Consider the following 25,169-nt stretch of genomic DNA (forward strand, 5'->3'; position numbering starts at 1 on the left):
CTCACTCACCAACCTTTGTATTCGCTACACCTCACAGTCTTACTCCCGCTGGGCTGGCAGACCACCTGCACACAGCCATTCAGAAAGACACATATTCAAACTATAAACCTCTAGTCCTGGCAATATCATGACACCCAACAAGACAGAAGAAGCACCTTAAGCTTGAAATAACACCTGTCTTGCTCTGAGTTTATATTTGTGACGCTCCTGAAATTACAGTTTATCATCTCTTTTTTTCCTTCCAGTTGACTCACAAAGATTGACAGATACACACAAATACACAGCAGCCCACTGATAGAGTTGAGTTGATTAATACGCTTCCTTACACACATTGGTAAGCTCTTAACTGCTTTTAGGATTCTTACTTTTTAGCCTTGGGTTCATAGTGTGCAACCTCTCAACCTTATCTAATCCTTCTCTTCTCTGCTCCTCTAGATCACACACCAATGGGCCATGTTTAGGGGGATATTGGTAGAGGAGAAAGAAAAAGAGAGAGGGCACAGGGAGGCATGGAGGGATAGAAAGTCTGATCGGAGGGATGCTGATGAGGATACTGGAGGGGAAGCGGGTGGGGGGTACTTTTTTAGCACTTAACCATATAGAAGTTTGGGAGTTCACTTTACTCTGAATTTTAGCAGTAATCCAGTTAGCTATTTTCTGTCAGCCAAGCGGAGGAATGGCAGGAACAAAAGGCACATTCATGGGCTTAAGAAGCTTCCAAAGAGTTCACCCAAGGCTGGCTGGCTGGGATTAGGCCAGCAGGCCCTGGAAAGAAGAAGGGGAAAAAAGAGCAAAGAGGACAAAAAACAGAGCTTCGCCTTTCTTTAAGCACCACTTATTTTTATAAATGACTTGAATGCTTTTCCTTCTTTCTGTTTTCGTGTTTTTATGTTTCTCCTTTCAACGCTGTACATTTCTTAAATATTGAGAAAGAGAGGGAAAAAGAGAGGCCCTCACTCCTAGAGGAATTTAGGGTTTCAGATTGAGGCTATCCCTTCTTTTCCTTTACTTTTGCTATATAAGATTCACTGCAACTTCAGTTGTCACCATGATATCTTTGTGCTCTTCTCTAATATTTTTCACTTGTTATAGACTTGCCATAGTGGCAACTGGAGGTTTGTTTGTTTTTTTAAGAAAAGTTTTATCTTAACCTAGGGGTCTTCTACTACTGATCTTTTTGGATGCACGTAGTGTGTTGTGTATGTCGGTACATTTACTTTTTCTAGGTTTTGCTTCTGAAGGCCCATTATTTCCAGTTGTAGCTGTCTACACCAATCAGCTGGGGTCATTGTTTGTATCTAGGAGCTTAATTAATGAATTGCAATATATGCTACTGTAATAGTTGGCATAGCTCAAAACATTTAAAAACAAAGAAATATTCTATTTTGAGTGATGCATTGTGATAATATCATATGGTGGGATGTCTGGTGATTCCCACCTCTAATTTTATGCCTTAATACAATTTAGTTAGGTTCTATAAAAATGACACTTTACAGAGTTGTCACGTGTTTATTTCAGTTGTAAAGTTGGATGATTTGCGCATTGAAGTCTATGGGGTTAGACTTGTTTTAGGAGCCAGTGGTTTTGAACTGAAGTTTTGGCATTTTGGTTGGCTCCCTTCTTTAGCTCAGGAAGTTGCTGTTTGTGCTGTACTAGAAAATTCTCTAAGGTACATGCACGCAGATCTACACACAAACACACCAGAACTCGATCATAAACATTAAGACGTGAACACATAAGTGCACAGTCTGACATTTGTATTGCGACACGGTACTACCATGTTTCTCTGTGGATTTTTGCTCTTTGTCACCTTCACCTATTTGCCCCATTTTGTGGTCCACAAGCAGTCATACAGACATAGTTTACCTGACCTTTGATCTGTAGCCTTGCCAAGAAGTGAGGCTCAGCATTTCTAAGGACAGGTAGGGACTTGATTAACCTCTGAACCTAGTCAGAGGAGAGGTCAATGACCCGGGCAAGAGGGCAGCTCACAAGCTTGCTGCAGAGAGCAAATTGGCTGGATGCCACTTTTGCATTTGGGTGTGTATGTCCGTGTAAATGTGGCAGTGAAGGAGCTTTGATGTGTGTGCTTGTGTATCTGTTTTTATGAGCCAAGTCTTTTAGGTATGCTGCGTGTGGCATTTTTAACTTTAACTTTATTTTATATTAGAGTTGTTTACGGCAGTTTAGTTTTAACTTCTCAAAGTTTTAAAAGGGAAGGTCTGTTGGATTCAGCGCTGTTGGTTTGTGTGTGTGTGTGCAATTCTGAGCGCACTTATTTAGTACACAGCATATGTGCATGCATGCATACCTGTGTGTTTGTGAGTTCGCTTGGGGCAGAACAAGTGTAGCTGGTCTCAGATCCCTGCTCCCAATCTTCTACTCAGGTCAACCATCAAACACATCCATCCTGCCCTCGCTCACACCTCCCCACCCACTGAGCTCCCTGTCTCTGTTTCTTTCCCTCTTTGCACACAACCCTGTTGTGGATACTGGCTGACCCGAATGAAGATATAGTCAGACACACACACACAGCACCTCAGGGTCATCCTGGAACAAACACAGCCTTGTCTGCCTGCCCGCTTTCCTTTGCCTTATGTCAATTAATGACTCGCAGTAATTTCACCTGACAATCCTGGCGGCAGCACGAGGCTAGCCAAGATGTCACAGTGATGACCTTTCTGGCCCGCAGACGCTCTTTTCTAATAAAGAATCTCACAAACCCACAGCAACTTCCTTTGTACTTTGTTAATGAGTTATTGATTTGAAACAATGCCCTGGCAAATATTGTCAGAGCAGACTGACCCTACCAAGGTCATGCTATTTTATTGTATACAGTCTCTGCACGCTAATCTGAACGTGGGATGACATGTACGCCGTAGTTTTGCTCCTTTCTCTGGCATCCCCCTCTCTCTTTCTCTCTCTCTCTGACTCTTTCTCTTCCCCCTTACACTGTATATCCCCTCATTGCAAAGTCAAGTAACACACCTACACATATATTTCTCTCTCTGTCTTTCTCTCTCTTCCCCCCCCTTGTTAGTCTTGCACATGTTTTTCACCTCATTCTCCCTTTTCTCCGTCTCTTTCTCGCATCATTATATTCCCAACTCTCCATAGGTAGTATACCTGCTAATTACCTACAATGCCACAGTCATTATTTTCCCATCTCTGCTGCTAATTTGCTCCATACCTTCTTTTCCCCCCACTCTAGCAGACCCATCAGCTCCCAGACAGCTTCCAGCTCGCCTGAGCTCTCTGTCTGCCTTTAAAGAGAGAAAAGAATGAAACAAATACAGGAGGGGAAGAAAAAACAGGAAAACGATGGCAAAGGACTGCACGTCCCAGACATTGATTAGAATGCAATTGCAAACAGGTGTCGTAGAGGTCCGCTATTTAATTGTGTGCGCAGAGACATGTACAGAATCATGCACGCAGTCATTCACAAACAAACACAAACTAACTGATTCTAATAACCTCTTTGCTAATACCAAACATGTAATTACCTACATTGCTTATTTAATATTTAGTCATTAGCCCAAATGAAAACAATCCTGTTCTGCACTGAGCTGGACATATTAAAGACTGTAATGACTAGGGCTGCAGGTTGGTTTACTCAGTGTGTGGCCTGCGAGCATGAGGGGACTGAGAGATTGGTCAGCCAGTCTTTACTGTGTTTCTGCTTGTCAGTGAGAGAGCAAAAGTGAGTACGAGAGTCCTGTGTAATTTCACTAATTTCTTTTTTCTTCTTCCTTTGCAGAAAGACATTGTTGTGTGACCTGTGCGTTCTGTTGCGTTTAAATAATTCTTCAGCTTTCTCTGTGCTCTGTCTTTCCCTATACTTTTTTTTGGGACTGGAACCGTATCTGCCCAAGCAAAAGAGTCTAAACCCAATGAAGTTGTTTAGAGATCCCCGTGACACTGTCCTGACACTTCTGGCTTCCGCTGAAAGGTTTCTGAGTGTAAAAAGTAGAATGGCTCTTATCCACTAGATTCCTTCCAGCCCACACTGCTCACCGTCTCCCACCTTGAAATTTCAGCTTCCTCAGACATCCGCTATCTTTTTGGACGACTGGAGAGGAGGAGCAGAAGGGAGGAGCAGGGAGGTCTGCAGTGGTTGTTTGTCAGAGTGTGTTGATGTTGTTAGATTCATTGTTTCCTGTGTTGGTCAGACACTGGGTTTGTGTTGGCGTTGAGGCTGTTATTCTGGCTGCAGTGCACTCCTCTCTTCTGCTCTCCTCTCCCTGCTTCTCATTACATTGAATAAACACAGGGCAAGTACTGGACCGGACAAACTTTTGAAGAACGCGAGTTTCAATCTGTGTGAATGTACTGGAGCATGCCTGTTTGTGTGTGTTTGTGGTACATGTGTGTGTTGTGTGCACACTCTTGGGTGCCTGCAATTAAGTATGGCTTTTGACTGGAGAGTAAGTCTTTATTGTGTAAGTAATGGAAAGAGCTAAATTGAACAATTTCTTGAAACTAGACAATTGGAAGGCACACTTTCAACAGAGGGCTAACAGTTGGAACCACTTATGGACTGAAAGTGGGATAGATCTTCATGCATAATGTTACTCTAATTTATTACTTGAAATCAGTGTTCTGCTGATTGCATAGCAGGATCTTGGCTAAAACCACATTTTGTTTCGCTGACTCATTGAAGTCATTTGTATTTTTTTTTTTAACGTGTGTGAATAGTTTGCACACAGTATGTTTTAAGCATGGAGTTCCCTAAATGTTTCTCAAAGTCTTTGTTGTGTCACTACCTACATTGCACTTTATTGACATGATTGATGTAGGTGCATTTGGATGAATGTTGATGTGGTAAAGGTTTGTAATTTCCAAGTTTGAAGCTGGAAGTACACGTCAAACTCTTCTCACTGAGTAATTCTGCTAGACACACAATTGTACACCTGTTATGTATCTCTCTCTCACTCCCTTTCTCACTCTCTATAACTTTCTGATAAAAAGCTGTCTTTCAGCATCTGGAGACTGTTTTGTCCTGGGTGTCTAGAGTTCGGATTTGTACTTTATATTCACTGAGGGGACAGTATGGATTCCTATATATGTGGTAAACACATTGTACACACTCTCAAATGTCCCTTGACAGCTATGGTTGAAGTGTGCTGGCAACAGGTGTGCAGTGGGGAGGCTGTTCTGACAGTACTGGCAGATGCACACAGATCTACGAATGCGCACACATACACACACTCAAAGGCAGAGGAAAAAAATCTCTGGAAAATAAATAAACTAAGATACCGTGTGAGAGCTGGTGACGGGAAGCTAGTCTCACAGGGCAGCAGACTCCACTGCAGCAAATTAACTCTAGGAGATAATTGCAACAATATGCAAATGTTGTTTAGATAATTCAATACAATGTCATGTCAGGTAGTCAGTCACAGTTGCCTGATACTAAGGCAAAGACTGTATGTGCAAATTTGTGTGTGCGTGAGGTTAGGGGAAGGAGTCAGGAACACACCACCGCATGTTAAATCCTGCAGTGTTTTCCAAAATTATGAGTCATAGTATAGGAACAAATAAAGACATTTATCTTGTCCTCACATGGGCAAAAAACTAATATCGTGTCAGTTTTACTCATAGCCAGGTTTTACCCTATTGATAACAGCACTTTTGGACTTGTTTAGGCGTTGGTATGTGTGCTACATAGAACAGCAAGCCATGTCTAATGTCTCTATGTCAGTGAACCTTGGGTGGAGAAGTGATAAAATATGAGACAAATGAGTGTGAAGAAGAACAGGTGGCATCAGTGAAGGAGAAAAGAAGGTAGAAGAGAAGGGAAGAGTGAAAAAAGGAGGCAGGCTAATAAAATGGGCTTCATAGATGAAGGGCGACATGGTGGAGAAGAGAAGAGGGAGACTTCAAAGGGCTTTGATGTCACAGCCTTTCAGACAGACAACTCTTCTTCAGCCAGCCGCCGCGTACATGCCGGAGACCACATACACATGAATGCGTGAAAAGTAAAGGCATAGCCCTGATGGCAGAAGGGCAGGGCAGAGCGAAGTTGCCTGCTCTTGCATCACGCTCTGTGAATGGAGGTTGGTGCTGACACTACAACCCCCCTCATGCTAATCTAGCGCAAACACAAACACTCTGACAGGTTAATTTACCTCTAGACAAACACGGCAACAAAAACACACATCAGCACATCATCAAATACTACAACCGCACACAGACTTGCACACACTGATGCACGTGAGTGAAACCATTGAATCAAATCACAAGCTCGATTACTTTGTACTAAAACTAAACTTTAAACCACATCTTTGTCTGCAGTGTGTGTGTACGAGTTGTGTGTTGAGCACATTCTTCTCAGTTACCACCTTGAATATTGAAGTAATTATCTGTCTGACATAATACAGTGTCCTCACACAATGAAAGCAGAATTGCGTTAAGTAAAAGGATGGTCTCTTAAGATATCTCTTCTGTCCTTTACCATAAAATTGCTAATTGCTTTTTTGAGTTTGATTGAACAGTTTGACTCTCGATTAACAGATGCGGATTTCTTCTCCAACAAGCCGTGTGTTTGTTTACTTTAGGATATTATTTCTGTATGCATAGGCGTGCCAATTAAGAGAAGTATGCGTGTAAATAATCAGGTTTGCGTTTCGTATGGCTACAGTTTCTCGTGTTGTTGAATCGCAGGATACAGGTGTCTTCAGTTAACACAGTTTCTTGTGCAGTGTAACCTCTTGTGCGAATGCACTGTTGATTTCTGTTGTGAACCAGACAGCCTGATAGAAAATCAAAGTCTGGAATCAATGTCACAAGTTCATTAATGGTTGCCCTTTTCGCAGCTGTACACTTGCTATTGTTCTTTCCAGTCCCAGATAAGCACTTACGTCTCAGGTTAATTAAACATGTCTTCTGGTTGCGTGTTACTGCACATGTGTGTGCGTGTGCGCGCACAACTGTATACATGCAGATGAGATTGAGAAAAGATGTAGGGGAATTTATTTGTGGTACAGCATTGTGCTTGAGTGTGTGTTTTGTGTGTACGTGCATATGTCTCCTCTCTGTCGTCTTTTTTTTTTTTTTTGACCTTGCCCTGGTGTCTTCCCATTATGCCTCTACTGGTGTTTAGATGGACCATTGATTCAGCAACGGGGTACAAATTAAGATTTAAATGTTACGTCATCCTGCCTATTGAGTTTTACATTTAGGGCATTTGCAATATGCAAGACTTATTGATCTGTTGAAGTGTGGCTCTTTGTAGAAATCACCTCAGGCTACATCCACTTTTCTTTTGAATTTCTCTCTTTTTGGCTGGGCCTAGAGGGGCAGGTTTTGATGCTGTAGCATTAAAGCATCAATAGAGTTTAATAACTCTATTGATGCTTCATTGTCATTGGCTAGACCCTTCTTAAATGTTTTGTAGTTGCACAACTGGAGTTTGTCGGTAGCCTTCAAGCGTCAAGGATTTCTTTGAATTGTCTTTGTTGTGGATATGACAAAGCATATTTTTTGTCTTGCAGGAAAACGGCTCCTCAGAGGAACATGTGCTGTACGTGTGGGACCACTTTGTGTCCAAAGCCGCAGCCAAGAATGTCTTCATCATGGCCCATAGCTATGGAGGACTGTCTTTCGTTGAGCTGGTGAGTGTTTTAGTTTTCCGCTTGTCTTTTCTACCTCATACCAACAAAAGCATGCACTGAAATGGACAATACACTCCTGTTAACACAAACACTATTGTACGTGTTTGACCCTTACACTACTTATTCTCGAACACACACACAATAATACAGTGCTGTGAAAATGTATTTCCTGCTCTTCCTGATTTCTTTTTTGAAGATTTTTCACATGTAAATGATAAACAATAACTAGAGTAAAATTGAGGGACCAAAAGTTATCCAAACATATCTAACTCTATGTAAAAAAGTACCTTTATTTTTTATTTCACTAGCCACACCCAGGTCTGATTACTTACTGCCCTTTTGAATAAAAAAAATCACTTAAATAGAACCTGTCTGACAAAATAAAATTGGCTAGAAGATCTGAAAAAGCAACACATCCCGAGAAACAAAGTCAACCAGAATCCTTGACATCTGTTAGTCTGAGAGGGTTACAAGGCCATTTCTGAGGCTTTGGGACTCCACTGAACCATGATGAGAGCCATTGTTCACAAATAGAGACAACGGTGGCGAACCCAAGAGCGTAATGATGACTTATCCAGGAGTTCCCAAAAGAACCCAGAACATCTAAATAACTGCAGGCCTCACTTGCCTCAGTTAATTTCAGAGTTCATGATTCGACAATAAGGAAGAGACTGGGCAAAAATGGCATCCATGAGAGAGTTCTAAAGTAAAAACCACCGCTGATCAAAAAGAACATAAAGGCTCATCTCACGTTTGCCAAAAAAAGCACCTTAATGATCCTCAAGACTTTTGGGAAAATATTCTCTGGACTCACGAGACAAATGCTGAACTTTCTGAAAGGTTTGAGTCACCATTACGTTCCGTTGTAACATTCAGACATGGTAGTCTGATGGTCGGGGGCTGCTTTGCTCCTTCAATACCTGGACAACTTGCAGTAATATATTTAACCACGAATTCTGCTCTCTACCGGAAATTGCCGAAGGAGAATGTCAGTTTGTGCCCTGAAGAAAAGAAAAAAGAAGGTTTTGGAAGGTTATTTAAAGTCCACACAGAAATACAATTGAAATGCTTTGGCATGAACGGACAGGGGAAAACCTTCCAATGTGGCTGAATTAAACAACTTTGCAAAGAAGATGGGGGAAATTTCAAATGCTGTATATTATTGCAGATGCTTGATTGCAGTTCGTGGCACAACCAGTTTAGGGGGCATTTGCTTTTTCATATAGGGCCAGTTAGGTTTGCATAACTTTTTTCGGTTAATAAATAAAATCATAATTTAAAAACTGCATTTTGTATTTGTCATCTTTGTCTACTATTAAAGTTTCTTTAATGATCTGATATGTTTTATTGTTACAACTATGCAAAAAGTAAGATATAAAAAAGGGGGTAAATACTTGTTCGCAGCACTGTAAAGACAAATACACAGTGATATTAGCATTGACCTCCGCAGGAATACAGACACCAGGCTGGCGATGTGTGAAACTTGGTCAAAAGATTAAGAATAAAAGTGTGTAGTCTCTTTGAGAAAGAAACTACTACAACTATTTAGTTCGTTTTACCTTTTTAGACAATCTGCTTCATCACTATCTTTGGGTACTTCTCTGCACATCAAGAACAGGAGGGAAAGAAGGGAAAGTTGTCTTGATAAGGAAAGAATAGCAGTCCAACAAAAGTGTTGCTGAGATCTGCTGTGCAGCATGTAGATCTCTCCACCTTAAGAGTGACCTTAAGAGTGACAGTAGATAGATCAAAAGATGGTGGGAGGGAAGAGAATTTGACAGAATGAATGATTCAAAGGAGAGGTTGAAAATAAACGTTTGGCTAGCTTCTTACCTTTATAACCCAGCCCTTCAGCTAAATGGGCCTACAATGTGTCTTTTGAGGTTTAGACTAAGGCCTCTGAGGTTAATGTTTTATTTTCTAGTCTTAAATTTACTATGGATTGTGCATCGCATAATAATGATCCAACTCTTTTGTAAGTGTTTTAGTGAGAGTTACCAACTGCAATAATGAAGGTTATGTGCAGATAATAAATGCAATATTAGTGGGTTATCCTTCCCAAGCCATAATAGCATTTAAGAGCCAAGCTTAGGTACTATTTGTTGTTTGGTTTTCATCCCAGAGAAATCAAAAAGTGCCTTTACTAATATTTGAGTAATACACTGTTTTCATCATAAGAGCATGCTATTATTAGTACCTGTATCATTACTTGAGTACTTCTTAAGTACTAATCATTTAAGTTGTTGGAAAATTGTCTACTAGGGTATAATCTTCCTGAGGTGGGCTACAGGATGACTATTTCTGACTATTCCTGTACTCAAAGCAGTCTTTCTAGCGTATAGAAAGACTCAGAGTTGCAGTACATGTGTAAATATGGCTTTATTCTTAGAAACAGTGATTAATTGCATTAACTGTCAAAATATGATTATGGTTAGTTTGGACTGCAATTTAAGAAGCTTGCTAACTAACACATTGCGCTAATTGTGTTTGCAGGCCTTTCTATGATCTGAGAGCAGGGTTTATTTTGCTGCAGGTTTCTTGATCTGGGGAATCGCTGTTAGACTCAGTACAACCAATATTATTATATCTCTCCTTTTTACTCAGGAAGGAGAGGAGGAAAGAAGCTAAGAGGATAGGGCCTTTCATGGGGGGATGAAAGGTGGCCACTTCTCCCACTGGTGTTTTCAGGGATGTTTTATTTTCTTTGTTTTCCTTTCACCTACTCTTTTTTTGTTTTGTATTTTGTAATTTTAATTTGGCTGCTAAATATTCATGCACTGTTTTGTCTGTGACAGCTTCACAATCTCTTGGGCTTTTTCACTGTGTGACGAACACTAGCTTTTCTCTCGATTTGAATCTTTCTGTCTTTCTGTGTTTCTTTCACTCAGACTCTCTTTGCGAGGCTGTGTGCTTTTGTGATGTACAAAACATGCATATATATTATGTGCATATACAGTATGAATAATTAGCATATACCAGATGCAGTATGGGGGAAAACAACATTAAAACAGACACTTTAAAGATTCTTGTGTTCCCTTTTTGTGTCAGGGTATTCAGATATGTTCTTATCAAGTTTCTGCTGAGGCCATCGTAGTTTATGCCTTTAAATGTCAAATGCTCTTGACCTCATCTCGACACTAATACAAACACGTCAAATCAAGTCCAGATTTTATTTGGACCTCCACCATGTTTGACATTGGCCATTTTCACATGTAGGTAATGCTTTAGTAAGTTCACAGTAAGTAGGCATTGCGTGTCTTCTATAGTGTACTAAACCATATTACCAGTAATAAAAACATAACCGTTGTTTGCAGTGTTCCAGCATGGTTCATGACATTTTCCAGATTTCATGTTTGAAAACAGCTATGAAAACTCTTGTCTTTACCTCAATCTGTTGTGCGATCACCTTGGTTTCACCTGTCCAAAAGTTTTTATTCCAATATTAGACAGTATTTTCTAGTGAGATTGGACTTCTTATATTGTCCATATTTACATTCACAGAGGCATCTTTTGATCAGAGATCAAAACAGAATTCTGCTGTCATCCAGTTGAGTTAAATCTTGTGGATTTCTGTTATGGGTGTGTTAGCTCAAAACATGTTTATATTTTAGACTCTTTAAAATAGCCACGCTTTGCTCTGCTTTGCACACTCTTGGCATTCTCTTGATGAGCTTCATGGCGTAGTCCTTGAAGGAGTTCCCAGAGATGCCGAAGCACTTGTTGGAACTTTGCCTTTACTTTGTGGTCCATCTCATCCCAAACCATCTTGATAGGGTTTAAGTCAATTGACTGTGGGGGCTATGTTATCTGGCGCAGCACTCCATCACTCTTCTTCTTGGTTAGATAGCCTGGAGGTTTGTTTGGGGTCATTGTCCTGTTGAAAAATAAATGATGTGGACTATCATTTATAAAGGCAAACCGGATGGGATGGCATGCTGTGGTAGCCATGCTGGTTCAGTGTGCCTTCAATTTTGAATAAATCCCCAACAGTGTCACCAGCAAAGCACCCCCACACCATCACACATCCTCCTTGCTTCACGGTGGGAACCATGCATGTAGAGACCATCCGTTCACCTTTTCTGCATTGCACAAAGACACAGTGGGTTGAAGATCTCAAATTTGGACTCATGAGCCCAAGGCACAGATTTCCACTGCTCTAATGTCCATTCCTTGTGCTTCTTGGCTAAAAAAATCTCTTTTGCTTGTTGCTTTTCCTTAATAGTGGTTTCTTAGCAGCTATTTGACCATAAAGACCTGATTCACACAGTCTCCTCTGAACAGTTGATGTACAGACGTGTCTGCTACTTAAACTCTGTGTGGCATTTAACTGGGCTCTTATCTGAGGTGCTGTTAACTTGCGATTTCTGAGGCTGGTGTCTTAGAGGAATTTATCCTCAGCAGCAGAGGTGATTCTTGGTCTTTCCTGGGGCGGCTTTCCAGACTGACTGACCTTCAGTTCTTAAAGTAATGATGGACTGTCATTTCTCTTTACTTAGCTTATTGGTTCTTGCCATAATATGAATTCTAACAGTTGTCAAATCGGGCTGTCAGCTGTGTACCATCCTGACTTCACAACACAACTGATTGCCGCAACCCCATTAAGAAGGCAAGAAACTCCACAAATGAACCCTGACAAGACACACCTGTGAAGTGAAAACCATTTCAGGAGACTGCATCATGAAGCTCACTGAGATATAATACATAATTCCATATCTTGCTTCATATATTTGATGTCTTCAGTCTGTATCTACAATATAGATAGTAGTAAAAATAAAGACAAACCATTAAATGAGAAACTTTTGACTGGTAATGTATATATATATTCAATGCAGTGCCCCATTGGGCCTGGAGCCTATGCCAGCTGTCATGGGTGAAAGGCGGGGTACACTCTGGGCAGGTTACCAGTCTATCACAGGGCTAACACAGAGAAACAGACAACCGTTCACGCTTGCATTCACACCTTTGGCCAATTTAGAATTGCTAATTAATCTAATCCATGCATGTCTTTGGACTGTGGGAGGAAGCTGGAGTACCCGGAGAGAACCCACGCAAGTACAAGGAGAGCATGCAAACTCCACATAGAATGGGACCAGCTGGTCGGTGGATTCAAACCCAGGACTTTTCTGCTGTCAGGCAACAGTTCTAACCACTATATACACACAAACACACACGCAGAGCCCATATACAGTACAGAGCACTGTTGTGATTTTTTTTCTAGACTTTTCTCTGCTTCAAGGAACGTACTACAGAAATAACATAAAAATATACACATGGGATTTAAATCAGCCACTATGTATTTCTTACTTGTTATTGCAATCTCTTACCCACAAGCATGCACACACATACATATACATGCTTGCACACAGTCTGCTTAATTGAAGTGAAAGTAGTCCAGTGGGATGTGATGGGAGGTGTGCGTGTGTGTGTGTGTGTGTGTCTGTGTGTGTGTCTGTGTGTGTGTGTGTGTGAGCTGGCAAGTGGAGACTGGGGCCTTGTGGGAAGAACCATTTGACACATGAGAAGACCAAGAGAAAACAAGTTGTCTGTGGGTTAATTACTATTCCCCTTTGCAGTTAATAAATACATTTCTGATCAAGCACTTCAAAAAGGCCTGCCATTAATTTCTCCCGCTCGCTCCCTGTGTAGCCAAGAATGTTAGCCCCTGTTTAGAGCACGCAAGTGTTTCACTGCAATTCAATTCTTTTAAAACCTTTCACAGTGTGTGCTGACCAATTATAGATATATCAAACAGTAAGTAACTGCCTCTGATTGAGAGACAGAGAAGCTTGTGCTACAGGGAGGAACATAGTTGCTCTTTCTGCACTTTGCCCTACCGTTTTCACTCTGTGTCCTTAAGCGATCACAGAATCCATCCATCCATCTCTGTTCACTGCTCCTCAGTTTCTCTTTCAGAGTCCCTAGGCTCTGACACTTGCTGTGATGCTTGGCCAGCCTGTTCCACCCTGCTCCACCCTGCCCCTTCTTGTTGTCTGTCAGCTGTATAGTTTTAAAGAAATATGGATCGTGTTCCCTCAGCTGCTGTCCTAAATTCCTTGTCCTTAGTCCAGCTCTTCTACAGTAACTACATAATAGAAGTTTTTAGCCCAGCTGTGGAGTACTATTTCTTTCTCTCCGTCTCCATGTCATGCACACACATACAAACACACACGACCCTGCTTGTTTGGGTTCCACATTTCCATTGTAATTAGGACATTATCTCACACCAAACCAGAAAAAAAGGAATGGACAGAGGAGATAGAGCCATACAGGATGTGAAGGACCTGCATCCATCTCTCCCTCCGCTCGGCTTGTTTTTTTCATTATTTTTCGTTGCCAGGAGTTAGGGGGGTGGATGTGTAAGTGTAAGTGGTGGTGGTTGTGTTGAGGAAGGGTTGTCTAACCCACACTAACCTTCCCGCTCACAGAGTGAAAAAGGAGCACTCTTATTGGATAGGACAGGGCATCATTATATAAGGTCTTATGTAAGAATGCATCTGTCTCCTAGTACACAAATGTGTGGGTGCCAACCAGACAACCAGCCAGCCACCACAACAGCCCCTCAAAAACATGGTTACAGATTTTAAGTGCCCTCTTTGAATACAGCACATACATACATTACATGCTTGCAGAATATCTTCGAGTACACTTTCTGTTTACGGCCACCTGTTTCCATCTGCAGTAAATATACATAATATACAAATATATTTAAGTTCTCTCTCTGGGTGGTAATTGTTTGTGCAGTTTTATATAAGTTGTGGCTGGGTGTCAGATGTGGGAAGGGTTGCTTGAGGGTTTTTTTATCCCCTCCTTATGGACCTAATTTTTATACCACAGTAAGCATTGTTTGCTGCACATCGTGGTATAGAGATTTGAATTTATAAGTTGGAAGTATGATTAAGAGCACTTGCATTCTCAGGCTTTAGGTTTCTTGCTTCTTTTTTGAAATCTTTGAACTTGTACGCAATCATCTTTACAATACTATATTTGACATGTCAGGTCCTGCCCTGCCTGTGGCGATCAGCAGGGCTGGACCCAGACAGGTGTCTGGAATGTGGTAACAGGTGTTTTGCAAACAATCCTGTTTCCTGTTGTTACCCATTTTAAAACTCTGGAATAGATAATAATGATACTTTTACATGAGTGTATTCTAATGATACATTATAATATCAGCATGCAGTTTGAATGAAAAATTGGCTCATGTACATTTAGAATGTCTTAATATTCAGTGCCCCTAAAGCATTTTTGTGAAAAAGATGATCCATGTTTTTTCAGCCAGATTTTTGTGTGTTCCTAAAAGCTTTTTGTGATGTCACAAATTCTTGGCGTTCTCAGTTTTTGTACTTTTAAAACTGTTCAGTGGGTTGAGGTGACCATGCTAGAAAATCCATCACAGTTGCCAAGTTTGGATTCTTTGTGGTCCTCGAACAGTTTTTGTAATGTTTGGAGGTATGCTTAGGTTCATTGTGTTGCTGCAGAATTAATCTTACTCAACTAAGATGCTAAAGAGAGGAAATTTCTTTTGAGAATGAAGTGTTATTTTTCCTTGGCCAGGATGGAGTCATTTCAGTAAAAATATCCAGTGCCAACCTTCCTAGGCTTTAGTATTCCCCCATTGTGTTTTATTGCCAGTTCTGTTACTTCCATAAATCTAAAATTGTGTTCATCAGTAAATGTGATTTTTTTTTTCCAGTTAGCCACTTCAAAATTCTTATCTTAGCCCATCCAAAGTATTTGGTCTTGCTTTACTTTTCCAAGCAGCGGTTCGGAAACCACTTTTTGTCCTTCTGAAACACTACTAGATTCAATTTTGAAGAATACTTTTATGATTTGAAACTTGTGTGAAAATTCAATATTTTTTTCACCTGCTGCAAAACAAAACAATATATTGGTATGATTGATGGTATGGTCACTTTTGCTCTGCCTTGGAAACAACTGATGTAATTTCCACAAAGTGTTTAAGTGTCCTTCACTGCCTTTCTCATAAACAGTCACACGAGCCACTATCTGACGCTGAGGAAGCCCCTCTATTCTTTTTGTGATGCATTTAATTAGTTCTCATGCCATGTTTCTCACTACTCCAGTGCTACTTTGTTGGCATTGTTCTGCTGGAAACTTGAGACTCAGCCACATTTATAGTGTGTGAAAAATGACTGCATGAATTGGTCAAATCCACCTGACTGTTATCTGAATGTGTGATTAAATGGTACAACAACAAGAGGATTAAAGGGTTAGTTACTCAAAATGAATTTCTGATCTAAAGCTAGTTTTTAATTTATATTCATTTCTTATCAGTATAGTATCTTAATGTTTATTTTTTAGCCAAGAAGCAATAATGTGGGTATTCTCACTGCCACTTTAAAAAAAAAAATTATATACATATATATATATATTCTTTACATGACATCATAGTTTAAGGTGCTCAGGGTTATATATGTTAGCTCATGAACTGTAATTGTTTATTGTTCGGCTACTTAGCAAAATAACTGCATGGAGCTCAGTTTAAGTTTCTTGGCATTTCACGCTTTCTTAACTCTTGACAAAGCTCAGCTGATTCTCAGATGTATTGGTGATGGCCATGTTAGCTAACATAGCACAAATATGAAATTATTGGATGTTTTCTCTTTGGTCAGTACTTGGGTGTTTTTCTCGCTGCAGCCATGCATGCGTGCACAGAGGTAAAATTGATACCGATCTTATTGCATTATATAAATCCCAGTCAGCCAGCAAACAAGTCGATTTCTCCAAAACTGTTGGAGCCTTCCTTTAAACTGTGTCAAGCTACACTCCACATTTAGATTTATCTGAAAGACTCTTTAAGGCCGGCGCAACCTTCACCTGTGCTCATGAACACACAAGCAAAAATCACTTAAATTTGTTGACAAAATCTCTGCTCTGAAGTCGTCCATTCGAAAATCCCCTCATCTAATGCTGTATGCACGTCTCGCCTGCCTTCGAAACTCTAAGTGCTTGCCTGTCTCTTGCTTCTGGAGGGGATGAAGAGAAGGTTTGTTTTTATCTCAAGGTTCTCCATAGCTGGCGGGCTTGCAAGCGGTGCAGTTGTAGAGCAGTTTCCTGCATGTATGTCTGTCTGCTTGTGCTTATATGTGTGCGCGCGTGATTCTGTGTCTTCTGCACGGGCTCTGTGTTTGTCTGGTTGCATGTGTGTTTATGTGCTTGCACGTATGTATATGCACACTTCTGTGCGTCTCAGCCTTTGCCTGGAGAAGCCTGTATCGTCCTGAGCAGAACAGCTTGGTTAAGAGAGCAGCTATCAGCGCCACGTTAGGAGAGGAGAGGACAAGAGAGGAGGAGAGGGTGAGAGGCAATGATAAATGGCTGGGGCACACTAGCAGAAATTAGTGGAGCCGTATGCAAAGCTGTGGCGTTTTGTTTGATGTGAAACAAAAGGACCACCACGACAAAAGTGCCTGCCAGCCTGCACGGCAGGACAGCAGCCCTCAGGACATACACCATCTCCACTGACAAAGTGTGCATGTGTAATTGGATGTGTGTGTGTGTTTTGGTGCGCACTTGGGTGTGCACGTACGTGTTAATGCATGGCGCTGTTTTCTTGTCCTGTCTATATTATGTATATTATCTCTCTGTGTGTTTTTGTGGTCTGGTCGTAATGACAGACAATGCCTGGCCCTTTGTGTGCCATGAAAAGATATGGTTTCTTCCTCTGTACAACTACAGCATATTTGCTCTATTAAGCGGCTGAAATACAGCCGTCTAATTTCTTTGTGAATGAATAGGATCTTAGAGAGCGCCTCTCCTCTTAACATAAGGATGTAAATTGAACTGTTTAAATGTCACGGCTAGCAAGCTGATTTGATTTGAATTGATTTGCTTGTTTCTGGAAAAAAAAAAGACCCCCCTTGCCAAAACCTTAGCTGTGCTGGTTGCCACAGATAGACCAAGGTCTTTCTTTCCACCTCAACAACACATTGTAGGGCCCCTGAATTCTTCTATCTGCTGTGATTATGTACAAATGGCCTTCATTTGCCATCCATTTCAAAGCTGTAGTGCTGCATTGTGACTAGAGGCAGATGACGCAGACCAAATTACAGCGGGTTTGCTGCCTGAAAAGGATACTCACACAATAGGCTTTGTGAAGTATTCCCTTCAATACGTCGCCATTATTCTCACCTTTGTTGGTATTTCTCTCTATGTTTCAGGAGCATCTTTGGGTTCTAGATTGCATTTGTGGTGTTAGTGAAGAGTGGGGGGTTGAAAATACTTACCTCTTATGTCTCTTGTGCTATCCCTTCAATAATATCAAGGGTAATTGATTTTGTGATAGATTCGTTTTTTGTTTGCTTCCTAGGTTTGCTTTTAATTTCCTTCATTATTAATTATGTTGTTTTATTGTTTTGAAGTTGCAGGTTAATCGAGATCTCAGGAGCATAAATGTAAAAATAGGGATACTTTTTGCCTCTAGATTAAACTGCCTTTCTCACTTTAGTCAGATTGTTTACAACAGTAAGCAGACGAGAAGTAGTCTAAATGACTTCAGTTACCAAGAATCTTCCTAGAAAGCAGTTGCTCCCAGTTGCCTATTGACTTTTTTACCTTCTTCTTTCTTGTTTTCTGCTAGCATCTGATATACTTTTTAGTTTGTCTTTCAAACTGTCTTATTGGTAGCTACCACTAACTGGCCAGCTAACTAGTTAGTAGTTGATATCTTATGAGCAGTGTTGGGTAAGTTACTTTAAATTAGTAACTTAGTTACATTACTAGTTACTTCTATCAAAAGTAACTCAGTTACTTCAAGTTACTCGTTACTTTCAGAGTAACTAGTTACTAGGGAAAGTAACTTTGGTTTTACTCAGAATTCTCTGGTTAATGTGTTGCTTCCGTAACTGGATACCCAGCAAGATTGCCAGTCTTCTAGCTTGCTTACTTGCCACAAGTGCACTGTGCCACCTACCAATAGAAAGGAAAAAATAATGTGCACATTTCCACGAGAGAAATCCCACGCCTGATTCTATCCTAGCCTGCTTTTTACATCCAACACAAAAACTGCAGTCGTGGTGCTTTGATTGTACTCAGAACTCGGAAATTCTGCCTTCTGAATAGGAAGATGTAGGTAACACCAGACTGCAGATGAGCTGCATACAGGGCTGGACTGGGACAAAAAAATCGTCCCGGGCATTTTGACTAGAGACCGGCCCACCATTATAGGAAAAATCATAAAGCCTTTGAATGAAAATAAACACTGTTGTGACAGTGATGTACACTGTTCTGATGGTATATATGTATCAATCTATCAATTGTTTGTTGCAAGACTCAGATAATTATTTTTTTTAAAAGTGAGACATTTTAAATGAGAATAAGAAAGTATTTCCTTGTGCCCCCCTTTCCCTTTTAATGCCCTACATGGACCCCTGGCAACACTTTGCTAGACCCGCCCCTGCACAGTTACCAGCTGTCAGCTACTTAGAAAAGGATCCTGGTGTTATTTGTCTCTCAGAAACAGTTCATAACTTCCCTTCAACTCATTCATGTCACCTAAAAGGTAAACCTGTTTCTCCATCACAGCTCTGATGATTCAGTAAGGACATCTCCTGGTTTCATCTTCATGTTTCCCTCTCATCACATACCAAACCGATATCATGACCAGCAGGTTTACAGCTGTGGCTCCAGCCAACATCAGCTGATACTAGAAATTAATATTAAATAAATTCTAACAACAGCTGATCAAGCTTAAACGTGCTGCTGTTGTTTACCGCGACATCCGCTGGTTTCCTCTTTCTGCGCAAAGTGGGCGATAAATAAACAAGAGAGAAAAGCCGATCAGCTGATCATTGATCAGTTTCATGATTGAAGTAGAAACAGGAGAGGGAGGCTGAGAGGATGAGAGAAGAAGCTGTGCAGTGTAAACACAGAATAACTCCAGCTTTGTGTCCTTTTCATTGTAGCTGAAGTCCGGGACAAACTGTTCCTTTTCACCTCAACACGAAACGCATGATAGTTTCTCTGAATACAAGACGATTCCGTTTTTTACGGACGGTTGGCAACTCTAATAATTAACCTTATGAACAAAATAAAGTTCAACATCAGTAACATAGCACCACCCAGCTGTATAGAAACTCCGTCATGCTAGCTAGCACGCAGTACGAAAAAGTCAGCATAACGAAAATAAACTCCACCTAAACTTGGTTCATATCTGACCCAGATGGACTGCAGGTTATAACTTCTTACCTGAAGTTCAGTTCACCTGACACTCTCGGACCAGCGGCCGCTTCGGGTCTCTCCTCTTGCCTCCCTTTTCCTTCATCCACCTGCTGGCTTCCACCACTTGCTAATGTTATTGAATCTGTGGAAGCTCCGTGATAGCCACCACACGAAGTAACGAATAACGAGCCTATCTAAATCCCAGTAACGAGTAACGCGTTCCTGGTTTTGGCATAATAACTAGTTACCGTGCTCGTTACCACAATAATAATGTAGTTACTGTAACGCGTTACTTAATAACCGCCTTTCACATTTGCATTATTGCAGTCAGTTGTCTTTTTCCACATTTTTAGTAATTATCCGATGCCAGATTAATATAGAGTGTTTTTGCAACACAGCAAAGGTAGACAGGCAAGAGAAGCTCTGAAAAAAGTGATGTGTTTAATGTTTTAACAGCTGTTTCCCTGAACTTTGTTTCAGCTGAAGGGCTACTGCAGGTGTGGCTAGGTAGATGCTTATCTGAGACGTAGCCAGCTACCAAGGCCAATTCAAGGTACCAGTTGTTATTCCAGACTTTTTACAATCTGGGGAATTTATATATCTTGTTTTGATCAAAATTTTCCTATAGTGCATTTAACAGCCCAGAGGCAGACAGAAGCTGTTGCTTTCACCTGAAGCTGTGATGCCGGATCAGTCAATACACTTTAGGACTTCATTTCCTCAGTTCCCTCTTTCTCTCTGTATGTATGAAGGCGTGTGCGCTTTTCTCAACAGTTCGGTAAGCTGCTGTCATTTTATTATAGACATCTGCTTATAACCAACAAAGTTGTCAGTTTCCTGAGTGCAACAGTTATCTTGTACATAATAAAGATGCTCCTTCTAATTTGTCTATATTAGACTTTGATTGGCACCAATTTTAGACTCCAGCAGATGGAGGCATTACTAAATGTTGGTTATGAATCGTTTGTCTGGTCTAGTCCTTGGTCTGACCATCCATGGTTTTGAATGGTCGAGCAAGCTTTCACTAGCTCGTCCCGGTTACCCACTCCTCTCCTTTATTATTATTTTTTCAAAACACAAAGATGTTGCCATGGTGATGTAATTGAAAATCATTACATCTCAAACAAGTATTGTTGAGGTGACTATTCACAAGTCTCACCTTTTTGTCTTCCTGTTTTTTTCCCCCTTCCTAGTAAAAAGGAAGTGCAAAATCCATCTGTCCTTAGTGCATCATTGTGCAAAGGCTCTTTTTTAATCCCTCTTGCGCTGCCCATCCACCCCATAGCCAAACCTATTCAACACAGGGTCTTATTCACCACTTTATGATATAAAACACAGAGCTAGTTAAAGTTCATTTGAGTTCAGTTAAATCTTGAGGGATTCATCATTACATATTTACTGGCTGAGGCTGATCTTGCTGTAAGGTTCTACCCTCGTCCCATTGATCTAGTGCGCATGTTCACTCCCGAGGTTACAGGACGTGCTTCCATTTGCATAAGGCCCTGGGCAAGGTTCTTTCCACCATTGATTGGCCTGTCCATGAGCGCCCCGTGCCTTCTCACATTGATCACTTTGTTTTTTCCCGGAGACAGTGCTACTCAGAGTTCAGCTGCAGCTCTAGCATATCAGACCTGCCGGAGGAAGAGAGAGAGGGACCGACGGAGGGAGAAAGGAGAGAAAAAAGAAAGAGAGGGGCAAGATGGAGTCATAGCTGATAGATGGAAAACCAATAATAATGCACCGATATCTTAATACTTTGCATACTTTTTTCTATGAGTTTTAGAACTATCAAAGTATGAAACACTTTCCATTGCCACCTACGTTATCCCTCTTTCAGCCCGTGTTTCCTCGAGTAAGCTGCTTAAGAAAGTAGGATTCAGTAAAATCGCACACAATAAAATATATAAAACATTCAGCACACTCAAACATATATTGCCTTTTCTTCTCCTACCTGAAGTACTGCTGAAATTGAGCAGACCTCCTCCCTTCCTGTTCATCCTCGCCCTGGTCTGCTTGTATCAGTGTGCTACAGAGCAAACTCTCCTCTAAGCTGTCTGTTACTTGTTTTCTCTCTCCCTCTCAGTAAAACTGTCTTCCTTGTAGGCTGCTTGGACAGTCTTCCCTCACTTTACCTTTCACTTCCTCAGAGAGGATGCTGTCTGGGCTTGCTCACGGTTTCTCTGCTGTCAACCATCCATAGTCTTACTGTAGTTGTGAATTCTTATAAAGGCTGAAGATGTACAGCTATATTTCTTGAAGTATTTACTGAAGTAGACTTATTTCACTCAGACAGGTCTAATCATGCAGTCATGACTTTGGGTGTCGCATAAAGCCATACATGCATTTTGACTTGTGCATATGTGCCATTGTGTCTTTATCCAGCATGGCGTCAGTAGCGGCGCAAGGATCAGATTCCCATGATGCACCTCTTCTCTTTGTTCTGCTTTGTGAAAGCAGTGCGCAGCTTTGTCTGCCTTTCCCGTTCCACTCGGCTCGTTGCCTCAGCGGCAAGGTCTCAATCTCTTCCCTCTCTTTTTCTTCAGACCTCTATCTTTCTTTTATTCGCTCTTTAATACTCATTGGGCACTGTTATCCATTTCCCCCCCACTCCTCTCTCATTTATTGCCTTTTTCCTTTACATGGCAACCAAATTCACCGTAATTCTTACTTTCCCTTTGCCCCTGTTTTTTTTTAATTTTTTTTATGTCAAACCACTCCCTCCTGCCGCTGCTTTTTGTGGATAAAATACTTCTAAGCTTCTTTGGTGACCCTCCTAGTATCTACTTTCTTTTACCACTTAAACTCGCCTCTTTTCATTTTCTTGTTTTTATTTGGTTTCATGGTGTATATGGTATTTTACTTTGTTCTTTGCTCTTCCCCTTTGCTTCTGATTCAGTCACTTTCTTTTCCCTTCCCTCTCTTAACCTCAACTTCACACCAGATTTTGCCGCTCTATTCTTTCCCAGCGATTCTTATCCTTCACTCGAGAATGACCTCACTCCTCTCTCCTTCACACTATTTTTTATGTCTTTTAGATTTGTCTTTTTCAACCATCTCGCCCTAAAACCACTCATTTTTCCCAGTGATTCATCATTCTCGCACTTCATGCTTACAGTCTTAAAGAAGAAGAAAAAAAAATCCCTCGAGTGCTGTTTATTTTGTGTGAAATCATTTTAAATTAAATAGCGATCTCAACCTTATAGCTCAGTACCATCAAGTATGTCAAATAATAAGTGATCGTAAAATGCAAGTTTAAAAACTTTCCCCAAATATTTACCAAGTGGATTATTTTTTTTCTCCTTTTTTACTCTGACTTGTCTTTTGTCATCTCACATTCGCTGTTCCCACTGTGGTATTTTCATGCATTCACCTGCTGTGTCTGGGTGTGTCATCTGGTTACGACCTAGGTCACCTTCACCGAAGAGGGAATACAAGTGCTTGACACGAGGTTTGAATGTGTTGAAGATGACATGTTGACAGCTCAAATGAATCACTTGTCACGTGTCATTTTTTTTCTTTCCCACTTGTTAATCCTTCGGTAAGAATACAATATAGGAGAGGAATCTCGAGCCCGTACCGGGGTTGCAAATTGTCACGCAAGCATCGCTCGATTTCGACACTTGGAATCCAGTTTGCTTTTACGTTTTTGTTGTTTTGCTTTTTATTTTTCCACTCTGCCCTCAAGACTGTGAATGGTCTCATTCTGTGGCAAATGTAGCAGGGAGAATACGTCTTAGGGATTGAAAGGAGAGAAAGTGTTGTGTTTGAAAAGCTGTGAGGCACAGCTAGGCGGATCCTGGTGCAAATGTCAGTGAACTCAGTGACTCTAGGGTTGAAGTTTAAACCCTCTCTCATTTGCTCCTCTTTTCTGTCTTTCTTTTTATTCTCTTTTCCCTTTTTGCTTTTTGTCTTTCAAACTCTGCATCTTCATCCACTTCATCCTCTATCTCTCTCCCTCTTTCTCTCTCTGTCTGTCTACGACTGCTTTTAAAGTTCAGTGACTGCTGTGTTGGTTTTCTGTGGTATCGGTCTAAACCTTAAGTACCAGGGTCACAGGAATTTTTTAGTGCCTGTCATTTTTTTGTGTCAGTGCATAACTTGCAGTGCGTAACTTGTGGGGTTTGTTTTCTACTTATAAGTGCAGCGTTTAAGCCGAAGGCACATACTGATGAGACTGATGGTAAATGGAAAACAGGCAGTGCCACAGTGTTTCAGTCGGTTCATTTTTTTCTGCTTTTTAAACTTGGTTTATCCTATATAGGCTATTCAGCTGATATATTCCCAATTCTATAGCCTTCAATACTCACGGAAAGCCTTGTTTGAATCCTTTATGGCAGTTTTTTCCATGGATGTGTTTTAGTTATGTACCTGCAGTAAAACATATTTAATTTTTTAAGCCTGGAAAGCCGACAGTGAAAAGAGATGAACTGTTTTATGTGCCATTTTAAGGCTTTATGTGCTGTGAAATACGATGGGGTTATGAAAGACCAAAGGAAGGTAGAGTGAGGAAGGGAGAAGGAGAGTGAGGCAGAGACTCCTGGTGTGGAGCACCCTTTGATGTCTTAGCCGGCTCGGAGTTGAATATGGAGCTCACTGAAGGGTAGGCCTTGTTTCATGGTGGGAATATGAGGCTGATCCTGCGGTCCGATTTAAAAAGAAAAAGAAAAAAATCGTACACACATTCACAGATTTTTTTTTAGAAAATACTATATTTGGGTATAAATGTTTTCATCGTTAAACGAGAGTTTTCATTTTACTCCATAAGGCCTGTTTGTTGTCCCAGTGAACTAGTTTTTGATTCCTCCCTTCATGATGTCAGTAGTTCATGGTTCATATTCAGATCAGTTAGCAGGCAAGGGTCTTTGAAAGCATGTGTGTCTCTGTCTCATATATATTCTGCGTTCCTATTAGATGGCTTCACACTTGACTATTCCTCTGGACTCCGCTGACACTGGCTTTCATGCATGGCCTGCCTCTACCTCTTTCTTTCTCCACCACTTACGTTCTTACTTTTGTGGCCTTGAGCATTAAAAATAGCTCGGTGGTGTCAGATAACTTTTAACCTCATCACCACCAACCAACTAACATGTTCAGTAGATCCCCATCCCCCATCATCGTTTGTTAACATCCATCTCTTCTTCTGCCTTGTTTTCTCCATCCCTCGTATTCCTTTCACCAGTCTGGCTCCTTCCACCCGCCGCCCTGACTGTGCCTTCCACACGTGAAGCCATTTTTCTCATGAATTAAGCCTCTTCACCTCTTGCCTCCCTTCGCCTCTATCTCTCCGCGCTCCCTCGCTGTCCTTTCATTTCTGTTTTCGTGGTGTTGCTTGGGGTGATGGTTAGTTGATTTGGTCTGAGTTCTCTTTGATGAAAACACTAG

At 41.0% G+C, this 25,169-nt stretch overlaps 1 protein-coding gene across 8 annotated transcripts in view; it reads left to right on the forward strand.

Annotated features, from left to right (window-relative positions):
* Window positions 1-25,169, forward strand: part of fam172a (family with sequence similarity 172 member A) — a 116,300-nt gene that overhangs the window by 66,049 nt on the left and 25,082 nt on the right. For 5 of the 8 annotated variants that reach the window (XM_042221267.1, XM_042221268.1, XM_014333728.2 and 2 more), the window contains one exon: window positions 7,491-7,610. In XM_042221267.1, the coding sequence (XP_042077201.1) occupies window positions 7,491-7,610 (120 nt within the window). The other 3 variants (XM_042221271.1, XM_005922829.3, XM_042221270.1) reach the window with 3 other exon arrangements.

This window comes from Haplochromis burtoni, unplaced genomic scaffold (genome assembly GCF_018398535.1).
Source record: "Haplochromis burtoni strain Fernald_Lab_line unplaced genomic scaffold, NCSU_Asbu1 Contig_63, whole genome shotgun sequence".
NCBI classification, from domain to species: domain Eukaryota; kingdom Metazoa; phylum Chordata; class Actinopteri; order Cichliformes; family Cichlidae; genus Haplochromis; species Haplochromis burtoni.